The sequence below is a fragment of the Salvia splendens genome, chromosome 8 (assembly GCF_004379255.2).
Source record: "Salvia splendens isolate huo1 chromosome 8, SspV2, whole genome shotgun sequence".
Classification (NCBI taxonomy): domain Eukaryota; kingdom Viridiplantae; phylum Streptophyta; class Magnoliopsida; order Lamiales; family Lamiaceae; genus Salvia; species Salvia splendens.
In genome coordinates this window covers 34,524,070-34,538,889 of record NC_056039.1, presented here as the reverse complement: position 1 = coordinate 34,538,889, position 14,820 = coordinate 34,524,070, and the positions used below count along the sequence as shown (strand labels likewise).

The 14,820-nt window shown below is 44.0% G+C and overlaps 1 protein-coding gene across 1 annotated transcript; it reads left to right on the top strand.

Moving 5' to 3' along the window:
* The first annotated feature begins 2,486 nt into the window (after positions 1-2,486).
* Positions 2,487-7,095, top strand: LOC121746238 (protein ACTIVITY OF BC1 COMPLEX KINASE 7, chloroplastic-like). Its single transcript, XM_042140174.1, has 18 exons — positions 2,487-2,691; positions 3,040-3,592; positions 3,679-3,822; positions 3,891-4,016; positions 4,216-4,303; positions 4,388-4,481; positions 4,561-4,654; positions 4,837-4,891; positions 4,987-5,078; positions 5,170-5,340; positions 5,411-5,467; positions 5,560-5,643; positions 5,832-5,916; positions 6,110-6,171; positions 6,252-6,326; positions 6,419-6,523; positions 6,606-6,747; positions 6,825-7,095. Exons 2-18 carry the CDS (start codon positions 3,053-3,055, stop codon positions 6,896-6,898), a joined length of 2,088 nt encoding a protein of 695 aa, XP_041996108.1. The 5' UTR covers positions 2,487-2,691; positions 3,040-3,052; the 3' UTR covers positions 6,899-7,095.
* Positions 7,096-14,820: the final 7,725 nt, after the last annotated feature.

The window sequence follows — 14,820 nt, the reverse complement described above, 5'->3', positions numbered from 1 at the left end:
CAATTTGTATAAATTTTTTATACTATTATTACATTGATTTTAATACAAGAAATAGAGCAATGTGAATTATAGTCGAGAATAGTATAAAACGACTAAAATTAATTCATAAGAGCATCAATAACGCGTCGGGCAGGGCAGCAAATCGCGAGTCCCGGCCCATCCCAAGCGTTGGATGGAGGCGAGTCACGGCCCAGGCCGGCCCCGGGGCCGCATTTGCGGCTCGGTGACGGTCCCACGGCCCGGCCTAGCTGACGTTAACGCGTCACGGGCCGCATCCCGCGAGTCCCGGCCTAGCGCTGCATGATCTTCGGGCCGGGCCGAAGTCCCCATTTTTTTTTTCGATTTTGTGTCTATAAATACGAGACTATCGTCCATCATTCTTACGTGTATTATCCATTTCAATCCTCTATTATACCATTTGTTTCGTCGTAAATGTAGTGGTTCAACAGCGATGAACGTCAGATGGACGAGTTCGTTAACTCAAACAATTGGTACATGCCGGCGTCGCCACCATCGCAGCCGACGCCTAGTCCGGGAGTCGATAGCAACGTCGACGTAACATCGCCGGTCAACACCGAAGAGTTCGAGATCAGTGAGATGGAGCCCGCTCAAGGGCGGGCCAAGGGCAAGGTCGGCGAGGAGGATGGGCCGAAGAAGTACAGTCCGCAAGAGACAATGTGGCTTGCGATGAACTACATCGACGTCGCCGAGGACCCTATCTAGGGCTGGGGAAAAATATTGAAAATATGATATATCGCTCGTATCGTATTGAAAAATATCGAAAAATTATCAAATTTTCGATACGATACGATACCGTATCGTAAGTTTTTTATACGATAACAATATGAATTTCCTTATATCGCGATATATCGTTTTATATCGAATATACGATATATATCGATATATCGTTTTATATCAAATATACGATATATATCGTATATATCGAAACATATTGAAATTCAATACATACTAAAATTTAAAATTATAAATATATATAAATCCATTTAATTGTACTTGGTTGTGTTGTATTTTGATTATAGAGATAAGAACACTATTAATTTTATTTTGTTGAAGTTTTATTATTTTTTGTGTGAATTTTAAGTTTTGAAATTATAATTTTCGATATACAGGTATTCAATACGATATCGATATTTCGATATATCGTACCGAAATTTGATATATCGATATATCGAATTTTGGTACGATATATCGAAATATCGATACGATAACGATATTGATATTATCCATATCGAAAGTTCTATATATCGAAAGTTCGATATATCGAAATTCGATATATCGAAACTTTCGATACGATAACGATATGAAATTCTTTCATATCGATATTTTCGATACGATATACGATACAACGTTTTCGACAAGGTTTTTTGGGAGCGGATTGCTGAGAGGTATAACGTTGGGCGTCCTAAAGAGTCGATCGAGTGTAGCTACGTGAAGCTGCGCAAGCATTGGGGTTGGGTCCAAGCGGATATGAGCAAGTGGAATGGAAAGTGGGCCAACGTAGTCCGGATGTGGCCGAGCGGGCACAGCGAGGCGGACCTCGTCGAGAAGTCGAAGGAGGCGTTCTTCGCTGACGGGAAGAAGGCCTTCAAGTACTTCGACGTTTGGAAGCTCGTCGAGAAGAGCCCGAAGTACACCAGTGGTGCCGAGCCGACGGCAACTGGGGCGGCGAAGAGAACCAAAGTTTCCGCCTCCGGAAACTACTCTTCGAGCGAAGGAGGTGCGGCGATCGACCTCAACGTGACGGACGACGACGTCTTCGGCTCCTCTCCTAGCATTCAGAGCCGCCCGATGGGAACAAAGGCGGCAAAGAGGAAAGCAAAGGGGAAGGCAACTGCGAGCAACTCTGCCATGGTGCCACCGCCGATCAATCCGTCTCTGGATAAGATGTCCGACTCTTTGTCGGAGATGAGTATTACATGGTGGATGAGCCAGCCGACGGAGTTGACATCGAGGGATACCTCGACGATGTCGGAGTTCGATCTCGTATTGCATCGTGAGATGATCGCCTACCTTCGCGCCCAAATGAAGAAGTAGTAGTTGTGGCCCGGGTTTCTAGTATTTTTAATTTGCTTCGTCTAGGAAATGTAATGTTGATTTCTAATGAACAATGCATTTTCCCGGTTTCCATTGTTCAACGAACTGCATTTACGAGTTAAATATGTTGAAGTTCTGAATAGTGTCATTTATTAGTTGCGGCCCGAGTTGTGGCCTGCAGGGTTAGAGCAGTTGGGGCATGGGCTGCAACTGTAGAGGAATGATGACGTGGAGGGGACTTGGGGCCTGAAACTGGGCGGGGTTATTGATGCCGTAAAAGTCGCTATTCACCAAAAATGCTGGTCCAACCAAAATCAAGAATTGAGTGACAGAAATACTGACGAAAAAAATTAAGAATTGGGTATTTTCAAGACTTAATAACGTAAAGAATCTATGCATCAATCATGATTTGGATTTTCAGTAAGAGGAGTAAAACACAACACGTCAGATGCAATTCAGACCAATGAAGAGCCCACAAACGCAATATGAGTCCAACGTTTTAGTAGTGGTTGCTCTTTTAAAGCAAAACGTAGTGCAAAGTTCTGGAGATTGCGTGATCCCTTCATTTTTCTTTCTTTCAAGAATTTTGAGCTGCGAGCTGTAATTTCTTCCCTTTATTGGTTTATGCTGAAAAAGGTTGGATTTTTAATGATGGCTTTGATTAGAATTGGGTATTTTTGCTTGATTCAGTGATGAATTTAGACGCCCTTTGAGCTGTAGTAATTGTTTTTATCATTTACTATAGTTTACACATGTTATACTGTATTTGTAGAGTTCTTGCTCTCATGATAATCAAATGTTGATTGTGTATCACATGAAGATAATTTGGGACTGTTTTGCTTTGCCTTGGTTGTGATCAGGGCATTTTGTGTTGCAACTTGAAGCACTTCTTTGCTTAGTATATTCTGTTTTAGACATTTTAGACTAAATATTGTTTGTGGTTACTTTGTTTGAGTGATTGATCAAATATTTGCTTTGTTTTAGGCATTAACCCTAAATGGCTGCAATTCTAGCTTCCTTTAGCTGTGTTTGCCGAACAAATCAAGGAAGATTAGGAGAAGATATTAGTTTCTCAGGAAACATATCAAACCATGACCTCTCAAGATTTGACAAAGATGTATACGCCCTTGTCAAAACCCGAAAGCTCTGTAGGTTGCAGGTTGCTATGCAGCAGACAGAGTTATCCACAAAAGTTGGTACAAACGGGCGAGCAACTAAAATGGTGCCAACGACTGAGGTCATGAAGGCAAAATCAGTGTCCGTTAGTCCATCACAGGGTGTCAATGGCTCTACGAGGAATGTTAATGGTGGGAAGATCGTGAAGAGTCCCCCAAAAACATCAAGAACCAGCGTGCTTCCGCCTATTGAAGGGCTGAAAGTTTTGCCTTCGGATGAAGGCTTCAGTTGGGCAAATGAGAACTATAACTCTGTCCAGAGGAGTATAGATGTGTGGTCCTTTGTTCTTTCCCTTCGTGCACGTGTTTACTTGGACAATGCCAAGTGGACTTACATTGGAGGCTTCTCCGAGGATAAGCAGGTGGAGTTGGTTGATTGGTTAACATATAACATCATCATTTTCTAGTAATCACATTGGATTCATGATGCATATATGTATACGCACAGGTGGAGAGGAGACGAAAAACTGCCTCGTGGTTAAGGGAATGTGTGCTGCAACTTGGCCCCACTTTCATCAAGCTTGGCCAATTATCCTCAACGCGATCTGATCTGTTTCCAAAAGAATTTGTTGATGAGCTTGCTAAGCTGCAGGTACCATTTACAAGTTCATATCTCTCCTCACGATTGAGCATATCAAATTTATTTGGCTCGTGATTCAGGATAGAGTACCGGCATTTTCACCAAGCAAAGCAAAGAGCTTCATAGAAAAGGAATTGGGTGCTCCTCTTTATATGTTATACAAGGAGTTTGAAGACCTCCCGATAGCTGCTGCTAGCCTTGGTCAGGTGTTTGCTTTACCTTTTTCTCTCTTCTCTCGATTTATGTCTACAGTAGAAGTGAAATGAAGCAGTTTGGTGGCAACGAATAGGGTTGAAGGGAATTTCTGTTCACACAGTGCCAATAAAAAACTACAAAATCAAGAAAATTTCAAAATATTACACATTTTCACATGTCGTGCTCATTGTCTTTTGGAAATCTTGATAGGTGCACAGAGCTATCTTGCATAACGGAGAGACGGTGGTGGTAAAAGTCCAAAGACCGGGACTAAAGAAGCTCTTCGATATTGATCTTAGTGAGTGCTAGCTACTCAATAATTTCAGATAAAGTAGCTTTGCTACTGCTTTATGTCATGATCTGTAATACTCTCGTTCTTCAGAAAATCTAAAGCTAATTGCTGAGTACTTCCAAAAGAGTGAAACTCTTGGTGGTCCGACAAGGGATTGGGTCGGAATATACGAAGAATGTGCAAAGTAAGCTACACAAAAAAACGTACTGTAAGTTTACTACCAAATGTGGCATGTTTCATTCATTGACTCTCTGTAATTTCAGGATCTTGTATGAGGAAATCGATTATGTTAATGAAGGAAAGAATGCTGATAGATTTCGTCGCGACTTTAGAAATATAAAGTGGGTCCGAGTTCCTGTATGTTTCCTCCTTTCATAGCTTTGCCCCGAAACAATATTATTCATACAATCAATTCATATTTCATTGCCATTTTTAGTCATTTTTGGTCCATTGCCCCGAAAAAACCAATCTTTTTTCCTGAAATGTGTCTCAATGTTCGTTATGTTGTTCATTGAGGATATCGTTCTTGATCTTTCCAGATGGTGTACTGGGATTATACAGCAATGAAAGTGCTGACATTGGAGTATGTTCCTGGTATATTACTCTCATTTTACATTCATACATCCCTTTAAAAATCCATGTCACCTCAATCTCATGTATTTGTGTTGAAATTTCATCATTTCAATCAGGAATTAAGATAAATCAGGTGGATCTGATAGACGGGCGCGGTTACAGTCGATCTAGAATTTCTTCACGTGCTATTGAAGCCTACTTGATTCAAGTAATCCTCTTGCTGCCAATTTTCAAATTTTCCCTTTTTTTTTCCTTTTCAACTCTCTGCATAACTGCCTGCATTGTGGCAACCATTTCAGATACTAAAGACTGGTTTCTTTCATGCTGATCCGCACCCGGGAAATCTTGCCATTGATGTCGATGAAGCCCTCATATACTATGACTTTGGCATGATGGGAGAGATCAAGAGCTTCACAAGGGAGCGGCTGTTGGATCTTTTCTATTCCGTTTATGAGAAGGATGCAAAAAAGGTTCTTTTCTTGCTAGACCATTTACCTACTGTCGTGTAAAATGGGATTTTTGTGTAACATGTCCGTGCAGGTGATGCAAGGTCTCATAGATCTTGGTGCACTTCAGCCCACTGGAGACATGACCTCGGTATGCTATTTAAAGCAAGTAGTTGATTTATGTCAAATAGGAAAATCGAGTACGTTGGCGTTTCTGTTTATGAAAACAATATTTGGGTTTAGGTCAGGAAAACAGTACAGTTCTTCTTGGATAATTTGTTGAATCAAAGACCAGATCAGCAGCAAACTCTGTCTGCAATTGGTGAGGTATGTTTTTTGTCCCTAATCCATCACTTGAAAAAAAGTATTCTTCTTCTTTCTTTTACCAATAATTGCTACATACACAGAGAAATTTGGCCAATTTTAGCATGATGTCTACTTTTATAGCAAAAATTGACAGATAACTCGAGCAACGGGGGAGCAGTAGGCTCAAGATTCTTGTTTCTCTTTTGCAGGATCTATTTGCAATAGCAACGGACCAGCCCTTCCGGTTTCCCTCCACCTTCACATTCGTGCTGAGGGCATTTTCAACACTCGAAGGTAAGTGCTTGTGTTCTTGAATAGGAAGAAAAAGGCGAAAACTGGCTTGTAACAAGCTAACCACGACTATCCAGAGCTTTTATTCAGATAAACGACTAATTATCTTGAAGTTGCAAGAACTTCAAAGTTTGAGCATGAGCTTCTTGATTTCTTGAACATTTTGCTTGGTTAACAGAGATTCATTCTGCTGCAGGCATTGGATACACTCTGAATCCGGAATTTTCCTTCCCAAAGATTGCTGCACCATACGCTCAGGTTCGTTACTTCTGCTGATCTCCTCAACTATGTAAAAAAACGCGTCAAGATCATTCATACGGTATGTATAACTTGTGCAGGAGCTCCTAGACTTGAGACAGCAACGCCCAACTGGACCACAGCTCGTTCAAGAAATAAGGAAACAAGCTGATGATGTATGAAACTTCCTTCATGTCTCATTTCTAAAGGAAAATAGTCAAAACACTCTGATTTCTTTTCCAAAATTTCAACTTTTGTACTGGTCCAGGCAAGATCAACGACGATCTCCATGCCTTACCGGATCCAACGCATAGAAGACATCGTGAAACAGCTTGAATCCGGAGATTTGAAGCTCAGAGTCCGAGTACTGGAGGTTATTATCTCTCTCCCTCTTTGTGTAGGGAACCAACTTGGGCTCGTTTTTGTGTTTTGACACGACTAGTGAACCTTTGCAGTCGGAGAGAGCAGCTCGGAAAGCAACCATACTGCAAATGGCAACTATGTACACAGTCTGTGGAGGCACCTTCTTGAATCTTGGCGTCGCGTTCGTCAATCAAGGCAGTGAAGCCATAGCAAATGGATCTTTCGTCGTTGCAGGTGAGCTCTCAAGAGCCATGAAACCTCTGTTTTGCTCAATGAGTTCATCTGTTTATGTATGATTCTTTGAAATGTAGGTGTTTTCCTCACTCTGCTCATCACATCTATGCAGAGGGTGAAAAGGCTTGACAAATTTGAGAAAATGATATGATGTTTGATCCATCCTTGTGTACAAATTTATTGTGACGAGAAATTATATTTTTCATACATATTGTTAGATTCATACAAATAGATGAATAGTTGTGCTGGATGATGATTTATAGTAACATTCTTTTGGTTGGTCAATGTTGCATGATTTAACTATTGTAGTTGTTTTTTGAATTGTAAATTCTCAGTTTAATTCAGTAATTGTTTAGTAGCCATTCAGATATTTATATCAACATAGAGGAATTAGATCAGGATTGGCGATTTTATAAATATTCCAGTCTTTAGTTATATCTATTTTATTACTCCCTGTTACTATATGACACGAATTATGAAATACGATGAATAATTGTTTATATGACATGAAATAGGCAATAATAAAAATAGTCGAAGAATCACATTCAACAATTTCCTTTTCTTTCGACATAGCAAATAAATAATGATGGATATAATTTCATGAATATTTTCTTTCATCAATCGTACTGTACTTTCTAAAATAGCAATAAATAATCATAGTAATAATGTACTATGATGGGGTACGAACTAAACAAACCCAACAGCAGTGACGGCCCATCAGCCCAAAGCCCAAGGAAGAGTATAAGTTCGGCATTACCAAAGAGTTCGGAGGAGTTCGGCATTACCAAAGAGTTCGGCCTCAGCCTACAGCTCGGTAAAAGCCAACCAATCAAGCTCTGCTCATAGGTCGGCATCAAGCTCTACTCTCAGATCGGCAACCAAAGCAGTTCGGTCTCAGTTTTCGACCGAACAAGGAGTTAGTGGACCCATGCAGGATTTCCACAACTTCCAACACACCCACTACCACGTGGCGTCAACTCAGGCCACGATCTTAGGCCATGACCTACACGACCTCCACGACCTAGAGTGATGATGTAAGCCACGATCTTAGTTCAATGTATAAATAGAACTTAGATCTGGTAGAAAGGGGTTAGAATCTCTCTAGAGAAATAATCATATAGCAAGTCTGTGTTGTAAGCTGTAATTCGCAGATCAAGCAATACAAACCTGCCCCCATTTCTCCCCGTGGACGTAGATTTACCTCTGTAAATCGAACCACGTAAAATTCTCTGTGTCGTAATTTATTTTTACGAGCATTTATCATCATCAAAAATTCGCGGAATCATCACTGGCGCCGTCTGTGGGAAACAGAGAACCAAATTTGTGATAAAGCGAATTTTTGACCATTTTTTCAACCCAAAAAATGCATACCAGATCGCAGAGTACCCGTATTCCTGCCCGTGAGAACCAGGAGGAAGCCAATCCATCCCATAGGTCGGGAAAACAGCCTAGGGATAAATCCACCACCAGTTCTCATGGTGGAGGAACAAGCCGCTCCAAAAGCCGTCACACCGAGTCTTCCCAGCAGCCCGATTTGAACGAGGCTGTCAAGCTGTTTTTGGCGGAAAAGCAGGAGGAATTCTTAACCTTCCTGCAAAAAAGCCAAAAGCAGCCGGGGACAAAAACGGCGGATTCTCCCTCTCCCTCCATACGAGACAGTCACTACCGCAGTAGTGTCATGTCTTCCAGAAGAAAGAATCCTCGGTACCGGAATCACAGGAGAACTCCATCTCCTCCATACCGAAGAAATGTCGGGTTCGCCATGTACGGAGCATTGAGGACTCCGTTCTCGGACGATATTACCCGAACTCCCCTTCCACAGAACTACCGAACTCCGTCGATAACCTATGACGGACTCGTGGATCCTCATGACTTCCTGGGACGCTATCAGTATAATATGGCGAACCAAGGTCTCAATGAGGTCCATATGTGCAAGCTGTTCCCCGAGCTGCTCATCGGGAACGCCAGAAGGTGGTTCGACAGCCTTCCTCAAGGCAGCATTAGATCCTACCGAGATCTGATGGATGCTTTCCACAGGAGGTTCTTTCAGAAAGCGGAAGCCCGAAATACTTCGGCTCAGCTGCTTTCTATACGTCAAGGTCGCGACGAAAAGATCAGCGACTTCCTGACGAGATTCCATAAGGAATGCCTACAGGTAGATAATCTCAATGATCTACTTGTCATTTCGGCATTCCAAAATGGAATCCTGCCCGGAGCTCTCTACAGAAAGCTCGTGGAGTGCGGTCCGCAAACAGCTCAAGAGATGTGGGACATTGCGGACAAGTTTTCTCGTGCCGATGAGGCAGACCGTCGAAAACGGTCTTTAGACAGCTCATCTAGAGAAGACAAAAAGAAGCCCGGTCATAGCGATCAGAGGCATCCTCGCCGAACACCTTCTCCACTAAAGGAGAGATAGCGGTCATCCGAGGTGATCGAAAAAGAGCAAGTGTGTTCGCAGATTGCGCTTAAAAGTGCCGAGCAATCAGTTCGGCACCATCAAGCATAGCAATCACAGCAGCCGGAATCAGAGGCCGGCGAAATGACCGAAGTCACACCGGAGCCGAACTCGATGGTGTACGGCACTGAAGCCGTGATTCGGTTGAGATCGGCATATCCAGTCCCCGAACTCAATTTCTCCTCAGAAATGAATGGTGACGGACTGAGAGCCGAACTAGATCTTGCCGAAGAAAGAAGAGAATTGGCCTGCCTAAAAGCAGCCAAGTACAAGGAGCAAGTAGCCCGGTATTACAACCAAAGGGTGAAGAAGCTGCAATTTCAAGTGGGAGATCTCGTCTTGAGAAACAACGAAGTAAGCCGAGCAGAAAAGCTGGGCGAACTCGAACCCACATGGGAAGGTCCACATCGGGTGTCAGAAGTCCTCGGCAAAGGGTCTTGCAAATTGACTCACGTCAGGAGCACAAGTACCCCGAACATGGTACGTTTCCAACCTCAAAAAGTTCCATTTGTAAGAGACAGTCCGGTCAGTCAGTCTTATGTGTTTTCTTTGTTTTTTACTTGTTCTCGTCTCTACGTGCGTTGTGTCTGTCTATGTGAGTGTCGTCTCTTACAAATAAAACTGAGGTATCTCGTTCTTCAAAGGCTGATCCCCTTTTTAGAACATACAAGCCAACGATTGTGTGTCAAAGCTTCTAAAGAGGATACAAGACCACAATTCTGCTTAAGAATCAAGCACTTCGTCTGAAACGAACTGCAACAAAAGTCCGATTCTCGCGATAAAACTTGCCTGAATTAGGACAAGGGAAAGTCCAATCCACGCGATAAAACTCGCCGAATTAGGACGACCAAGTTCGGTCAAAGCAGTTTACCTCATAAGACCGAGGACGACCATGTCTAGTCAAAGAGGTTTACTGCATAAGACCACTTCGGTTAACTGGGAAAGTCCGATCCACGCGATAAAACTCGCCGAATTAGGACAAGGGAAGGTTCGATCCCGGCGACAAAAATCGCCAAATTAGAACACAGACCAAAGACGAGTCCGGTCAAAAGATGTTTATTTCATCAGACCAAAGACGAGTCCGGTCAAAGATGTTTATTTCATCAGACCAAAGACGAGTCCGGTCAAAGATGTTTATTTCATCAGACCAAAGACGAGTCCGGTCGAAGATGTTTATTTCATCAGACCAAAGACGAGTCCGGTCAAAGATGTTTATTTCATCAGACCAAAGACGAGTCCGGTCAAAGATGTTTATTTCATCAGACCAAAGACGAGTCCGGTCAAAGATGTTTATTTCATCAGACCAAAGACGAGTCCGGTCAAAGATGTTTATTTCATCAGACCAAAGACGAGTCCGGTCAAAGATGTTTATTTCATCAGACCAAAGACAAGTCCGGTCAAAGAAGTTTACTTCATAAGACCGAGGACAAGTACGATGAAATTTTTTCGCCAAGCTGTAAATACACAGTGTTAGAAGCGAAAACAAAAACAAAATTTCATTTTCAAATCTTGTTCGGCACACAACTCCGCTACCCTACAAGATGGCGTTACGCTATTACAAAGGACTATTCTACTGTCCAGGGTTGCTAAAGTTGAGCCATCTATTCACAAAATCCTCGTGAAGCTGAGTTCGGGCGTTCCAGGCAGCCGCAGAATAAGCAGGTCGACGAGATGCTCTAATCGACCTGCCACCTCTTCTCTGAGCCCGGGAAGCCCTAGCACCTCGGCGGCGAAGAGTCTCTTCACGAAGCATTTGTTGATCTTGCTCACTCATAATCACAGCTCCTCTACGAACTTCAGCCTGTTCTCGTCTTGACGTTTCCGGCTGTTCCAGAGTTCGTTGCTGACTTGGAGTACGGTTTTGAGCAAGTGAATCAAAGGTTTGATCTGGAGTGCGAGCATCTGTTGGCACGATATGCCGAAGGAATCTTTCTATGGAGGGGCGCCGAGAAAGAACAATGTTGTACCGAGAAGCCCAGCGCCGCAATGATGTCACGACTTGTTGGCAAGCCGAGCTCTCCAGCGCATTGTTCCTCCGGAGTACATTATATTCCTCCCACAGTTCGTCAACTCGACTCTGAACATCTGATATGGTCATTCCCCCGCGCACACGGATGTAATCCTCGTACGCAGTCCTCTCAGCAATGGTCGTATTCAGCTCGGCCTCCAGATCATTCTTATCGGACTCTAAGTCCTTATTATCGGCATCCAGCTTCACTAAACGAGCCAGAAGCTCGTCATTCTTCGTCTGATCGGCTATAGCTCTTTTCTCAGCTTCGTCTAAAGCCGAAGAGTACAGCCGCTTCCAGTGAAGTACCTCCAGCTCCTTGAGAGTTAAGAATACAAAGCAGCTACGTCAGTTCGGTCTTTCAGCTTACCGAGCAGGTAGTAAACCACAACAGGAGTAAGAGAGTACGAAAGGCTATACGAAGACACAAGAGCAGAAAGAAGAATTTTTTCATTCATAAGAAAAAAAAAAAATTTTTCTATACAAGGAGGGCTTCAAGGCCATTTTACATAAAGGAAGAAACTAAACTAAGAGAAGGGAGACGAAATCATACTTCGCTAGCTTCGTCTCCACCTTCTCGGTGAGGTTCAGCTTCCTTCTCTGCTTCAGCTTCAGCCTCTGCCTCCTTGCTCTCCCCAGCCTGCTCGGCGCCACCGTAGCCGATCTGCTGCGTCTCCTGATCGGCTTCCTTCTCCGGATGCCCGGCTCGCTCGACTTCGGCCTCCCGCTCCAGCGGCTCGGCCTCACCCTCTCCGTTGTAAGTCGAAGCGGGTGAAACGGGTCCCACGGAGGCAAAGATAGCCTCCAGGTTCTCGTCCCGATCAGCTCGACAACTCCGGACTCGGTCTGCAGAAAGCAGGACCGAAGATGAAGCGAGCTCCTCAAGGAGCGGCAGATTCTGAAGCCGAGCTGCTATCTCTCGGCTGTACAGAGGCAGTACGACGTCGGCCCCCTGCTCGCCCTTATCGGCAATTAGCCTTACCAGACTACCGACAAAAGCCGAGAACTGGCTACTCAAAAAGAGTTTCTCCGTGTAAACACGGAGAGCCTCCCCCTGGGCAACCACGGCGGCAGCATCACTCCGTTTCGTCTGCTCTCGCTGGATGACGAGCTGGTTTTTGGCAAACTGAGCTTCATCCTGGGCCGAAATCCTAGCAGCTCTGGCTTTCTCAAAGTTTGCCTCGGCCTGCTCGGCCCGGTGACAAGCAGCCGCCAATTTCCTCTGCATCTCAGCATAGTCGTTGGACGCTTTGGAGAGTTCGACGGCGACGAGCTTGGAGAGCATATCGTTCCTCTGAAAATGGACAAGGAAAAAAGTCAACAGAGGGCACCAAAAATACAGGACAGAAGCCAAGCCAAAGAATCAAGAAGACAATTCACCTCGGCGAAGTCCGTGGGCCATAAAAATGGCTCACAGATATGCTCCGAAGGAGGCGCCAAGACCACATCTTTCTCTGGCGCTCTCGGGGGCTTCTGGGTCCTCCCCTTCCTACTTGCCGAAGTCGACTCCGGCTTCTTTGGACCCGAAGAGGTCTTTTGCCTCTTCGGATTCTTCTCGGCATCAGGCGCCGAGCTGGTAGCCTTCTCTTTCTCCGGCTCCTCAAGCTCGGAGGACTTTCGGATAGCCTTATTCAGCATGAACACTGCCAAAAAGCAAGAAAACAAGGTTAGTTTTCTTCGTTAAAGCAGTAGAGCATAAAGATAAAGAGAAATCCTCACCCTCGGCCTCTTCGTCCGAAGACGAGATATTGAACACGAGGTCGCCCTTGACGAGCTCAGTTTCCGAATACTGTTTCCTAATCATAGGAATCTTATTGAGCTCGCCCTCGAGCTCGGCCAACGGTTCTAACCGAGGATGGGGAATCACGGACTTCGGCCTTCTCCAAGGAAAGCCCGGAGCCGAAGTCCTATTATAAAAAAAGAAACGGTTTTGCCATTTCGGCCACTTGGTTCGGCAGAAGGCCCTAAAAGGCTGTAAGGGGATCAAGTAGAACCAAGATCCCTTCCTTTTAAACTGGAAAAAATTAAGGATTGCCCTCAGAGACAGATCCTTATCTAGCCTACGCAGTTCGGCAGCAAAAGCCGATAAGTGCCTCCAAGAGTTCGGAGTCACCTGACCTAAAGGGAGTTGAAAAAAATCAAGAAGCTCTACAAAAGGTGGGGGAAGAGGAAAACGAAGCCCGCATTCTAAGCAGGCTTCGTAAACGGTGGCATAACCCTCCGGCGGGTCGTTAGCCCTATGATCATCGTCGGGAACCACCGCCTTCCCCCCAGGTAAAAAATATTTCTCGTGAAGGGATATCACAGTATCCTTACTCAAGATACTGTGAAAATACTCTACGGTCTTCTCCCCGGATTCTTTCCGGCTAGAAGACCCCTTATCCCCTTTCCTACCGCTACCCGACACCGAAGAAGAAGAAGAAGACATTTTTCTTACTTTTTGAAAGTGAAGAAAGTCTGAAGAAGCTCTTGAAAGCGGAAGAAAATTTCTCGAGAAAGAGAGAGTATAGAAGACGCAACAGCAAAGGTGTTCAAATGAGGAGGAAAGAGCATATTTATCAGATTCGGCGAAGATTTCAAAATCGTCGCACCGTTTCGAATCCCACCTTTTCAGGATTCAACGGCCGGATTTTACTGTCGCATTTAATGCAGTCACATGCAAGGCATGTCCCCTGACGTCAGCCTCCCCCGTACTTTTATCCAGAATACCGAAGTGACTCGCTTCGCCGAAGTGATTCACTTCGTCTTTCGGGGGGGGTAGTGATGGGGTACGAACTAAACAAACCCAACAGCAGTGACGGCCCATCAGCCCAAAGCCCAAGGAAGAGTATAAGTTCGGCATTACCAAAGAGTTCGGAGGAGTTCGGCATTACCAAAGAGTTCGGCCTCAGCCTACAGCTCGGTAAAAGCCAACCAATCAAGCTCTGCTCATAGGTCGGCATCAAGCTCTACTCTCAGATCGGCAACCAAAGCAGTTCGGTCTCAGTTTTCGACCGAACAAGGAGTTAGTGGACCCATGCAGGATTTCCACAACTTCCAACACACCCACTACCACGTGGCGTCAACTCAGGCCACGATCTTAGGCCATGACCTACACGACCTCCACGACCTAGAGTGATGATGTAAGCCACGATCTTAGTTCAATGTATAAATAGAACTTAGATCTGGTAGAAAGGGGTTAGAATCTCTCTAGAGAAATAATCATATAGCAAGTCTGTGTTGTAAGCTGTAATTCGCAGATCAAGCAATACAAACCTGCCCCCATTTCTCCCCGTGGACGTAGATTTACCTCTGTAAATCGAACCACGTAAAATTCTCTGTGTCGTAATTTATTTTTACGAGCATTTATCATCATCAAAAATTCGCGGAATCATCATACTAGTACTAATTTTTTAAGGCTAACAAAATCATTTTTTTCGATCGATACTATATGAACATATAATGTGTTTGTAATATTATAAAGTATATTTTCCATGGTTGTATTTTCCTATTTATTTGTACTAGTACTACTCCTACAATTTAAGGATAATAATCATAATATAAAGTTGGGTTGGTATGATTTAAAATCACGTGTCTATATTCGATCGGTTTCTTTATATTTTTTTATTGG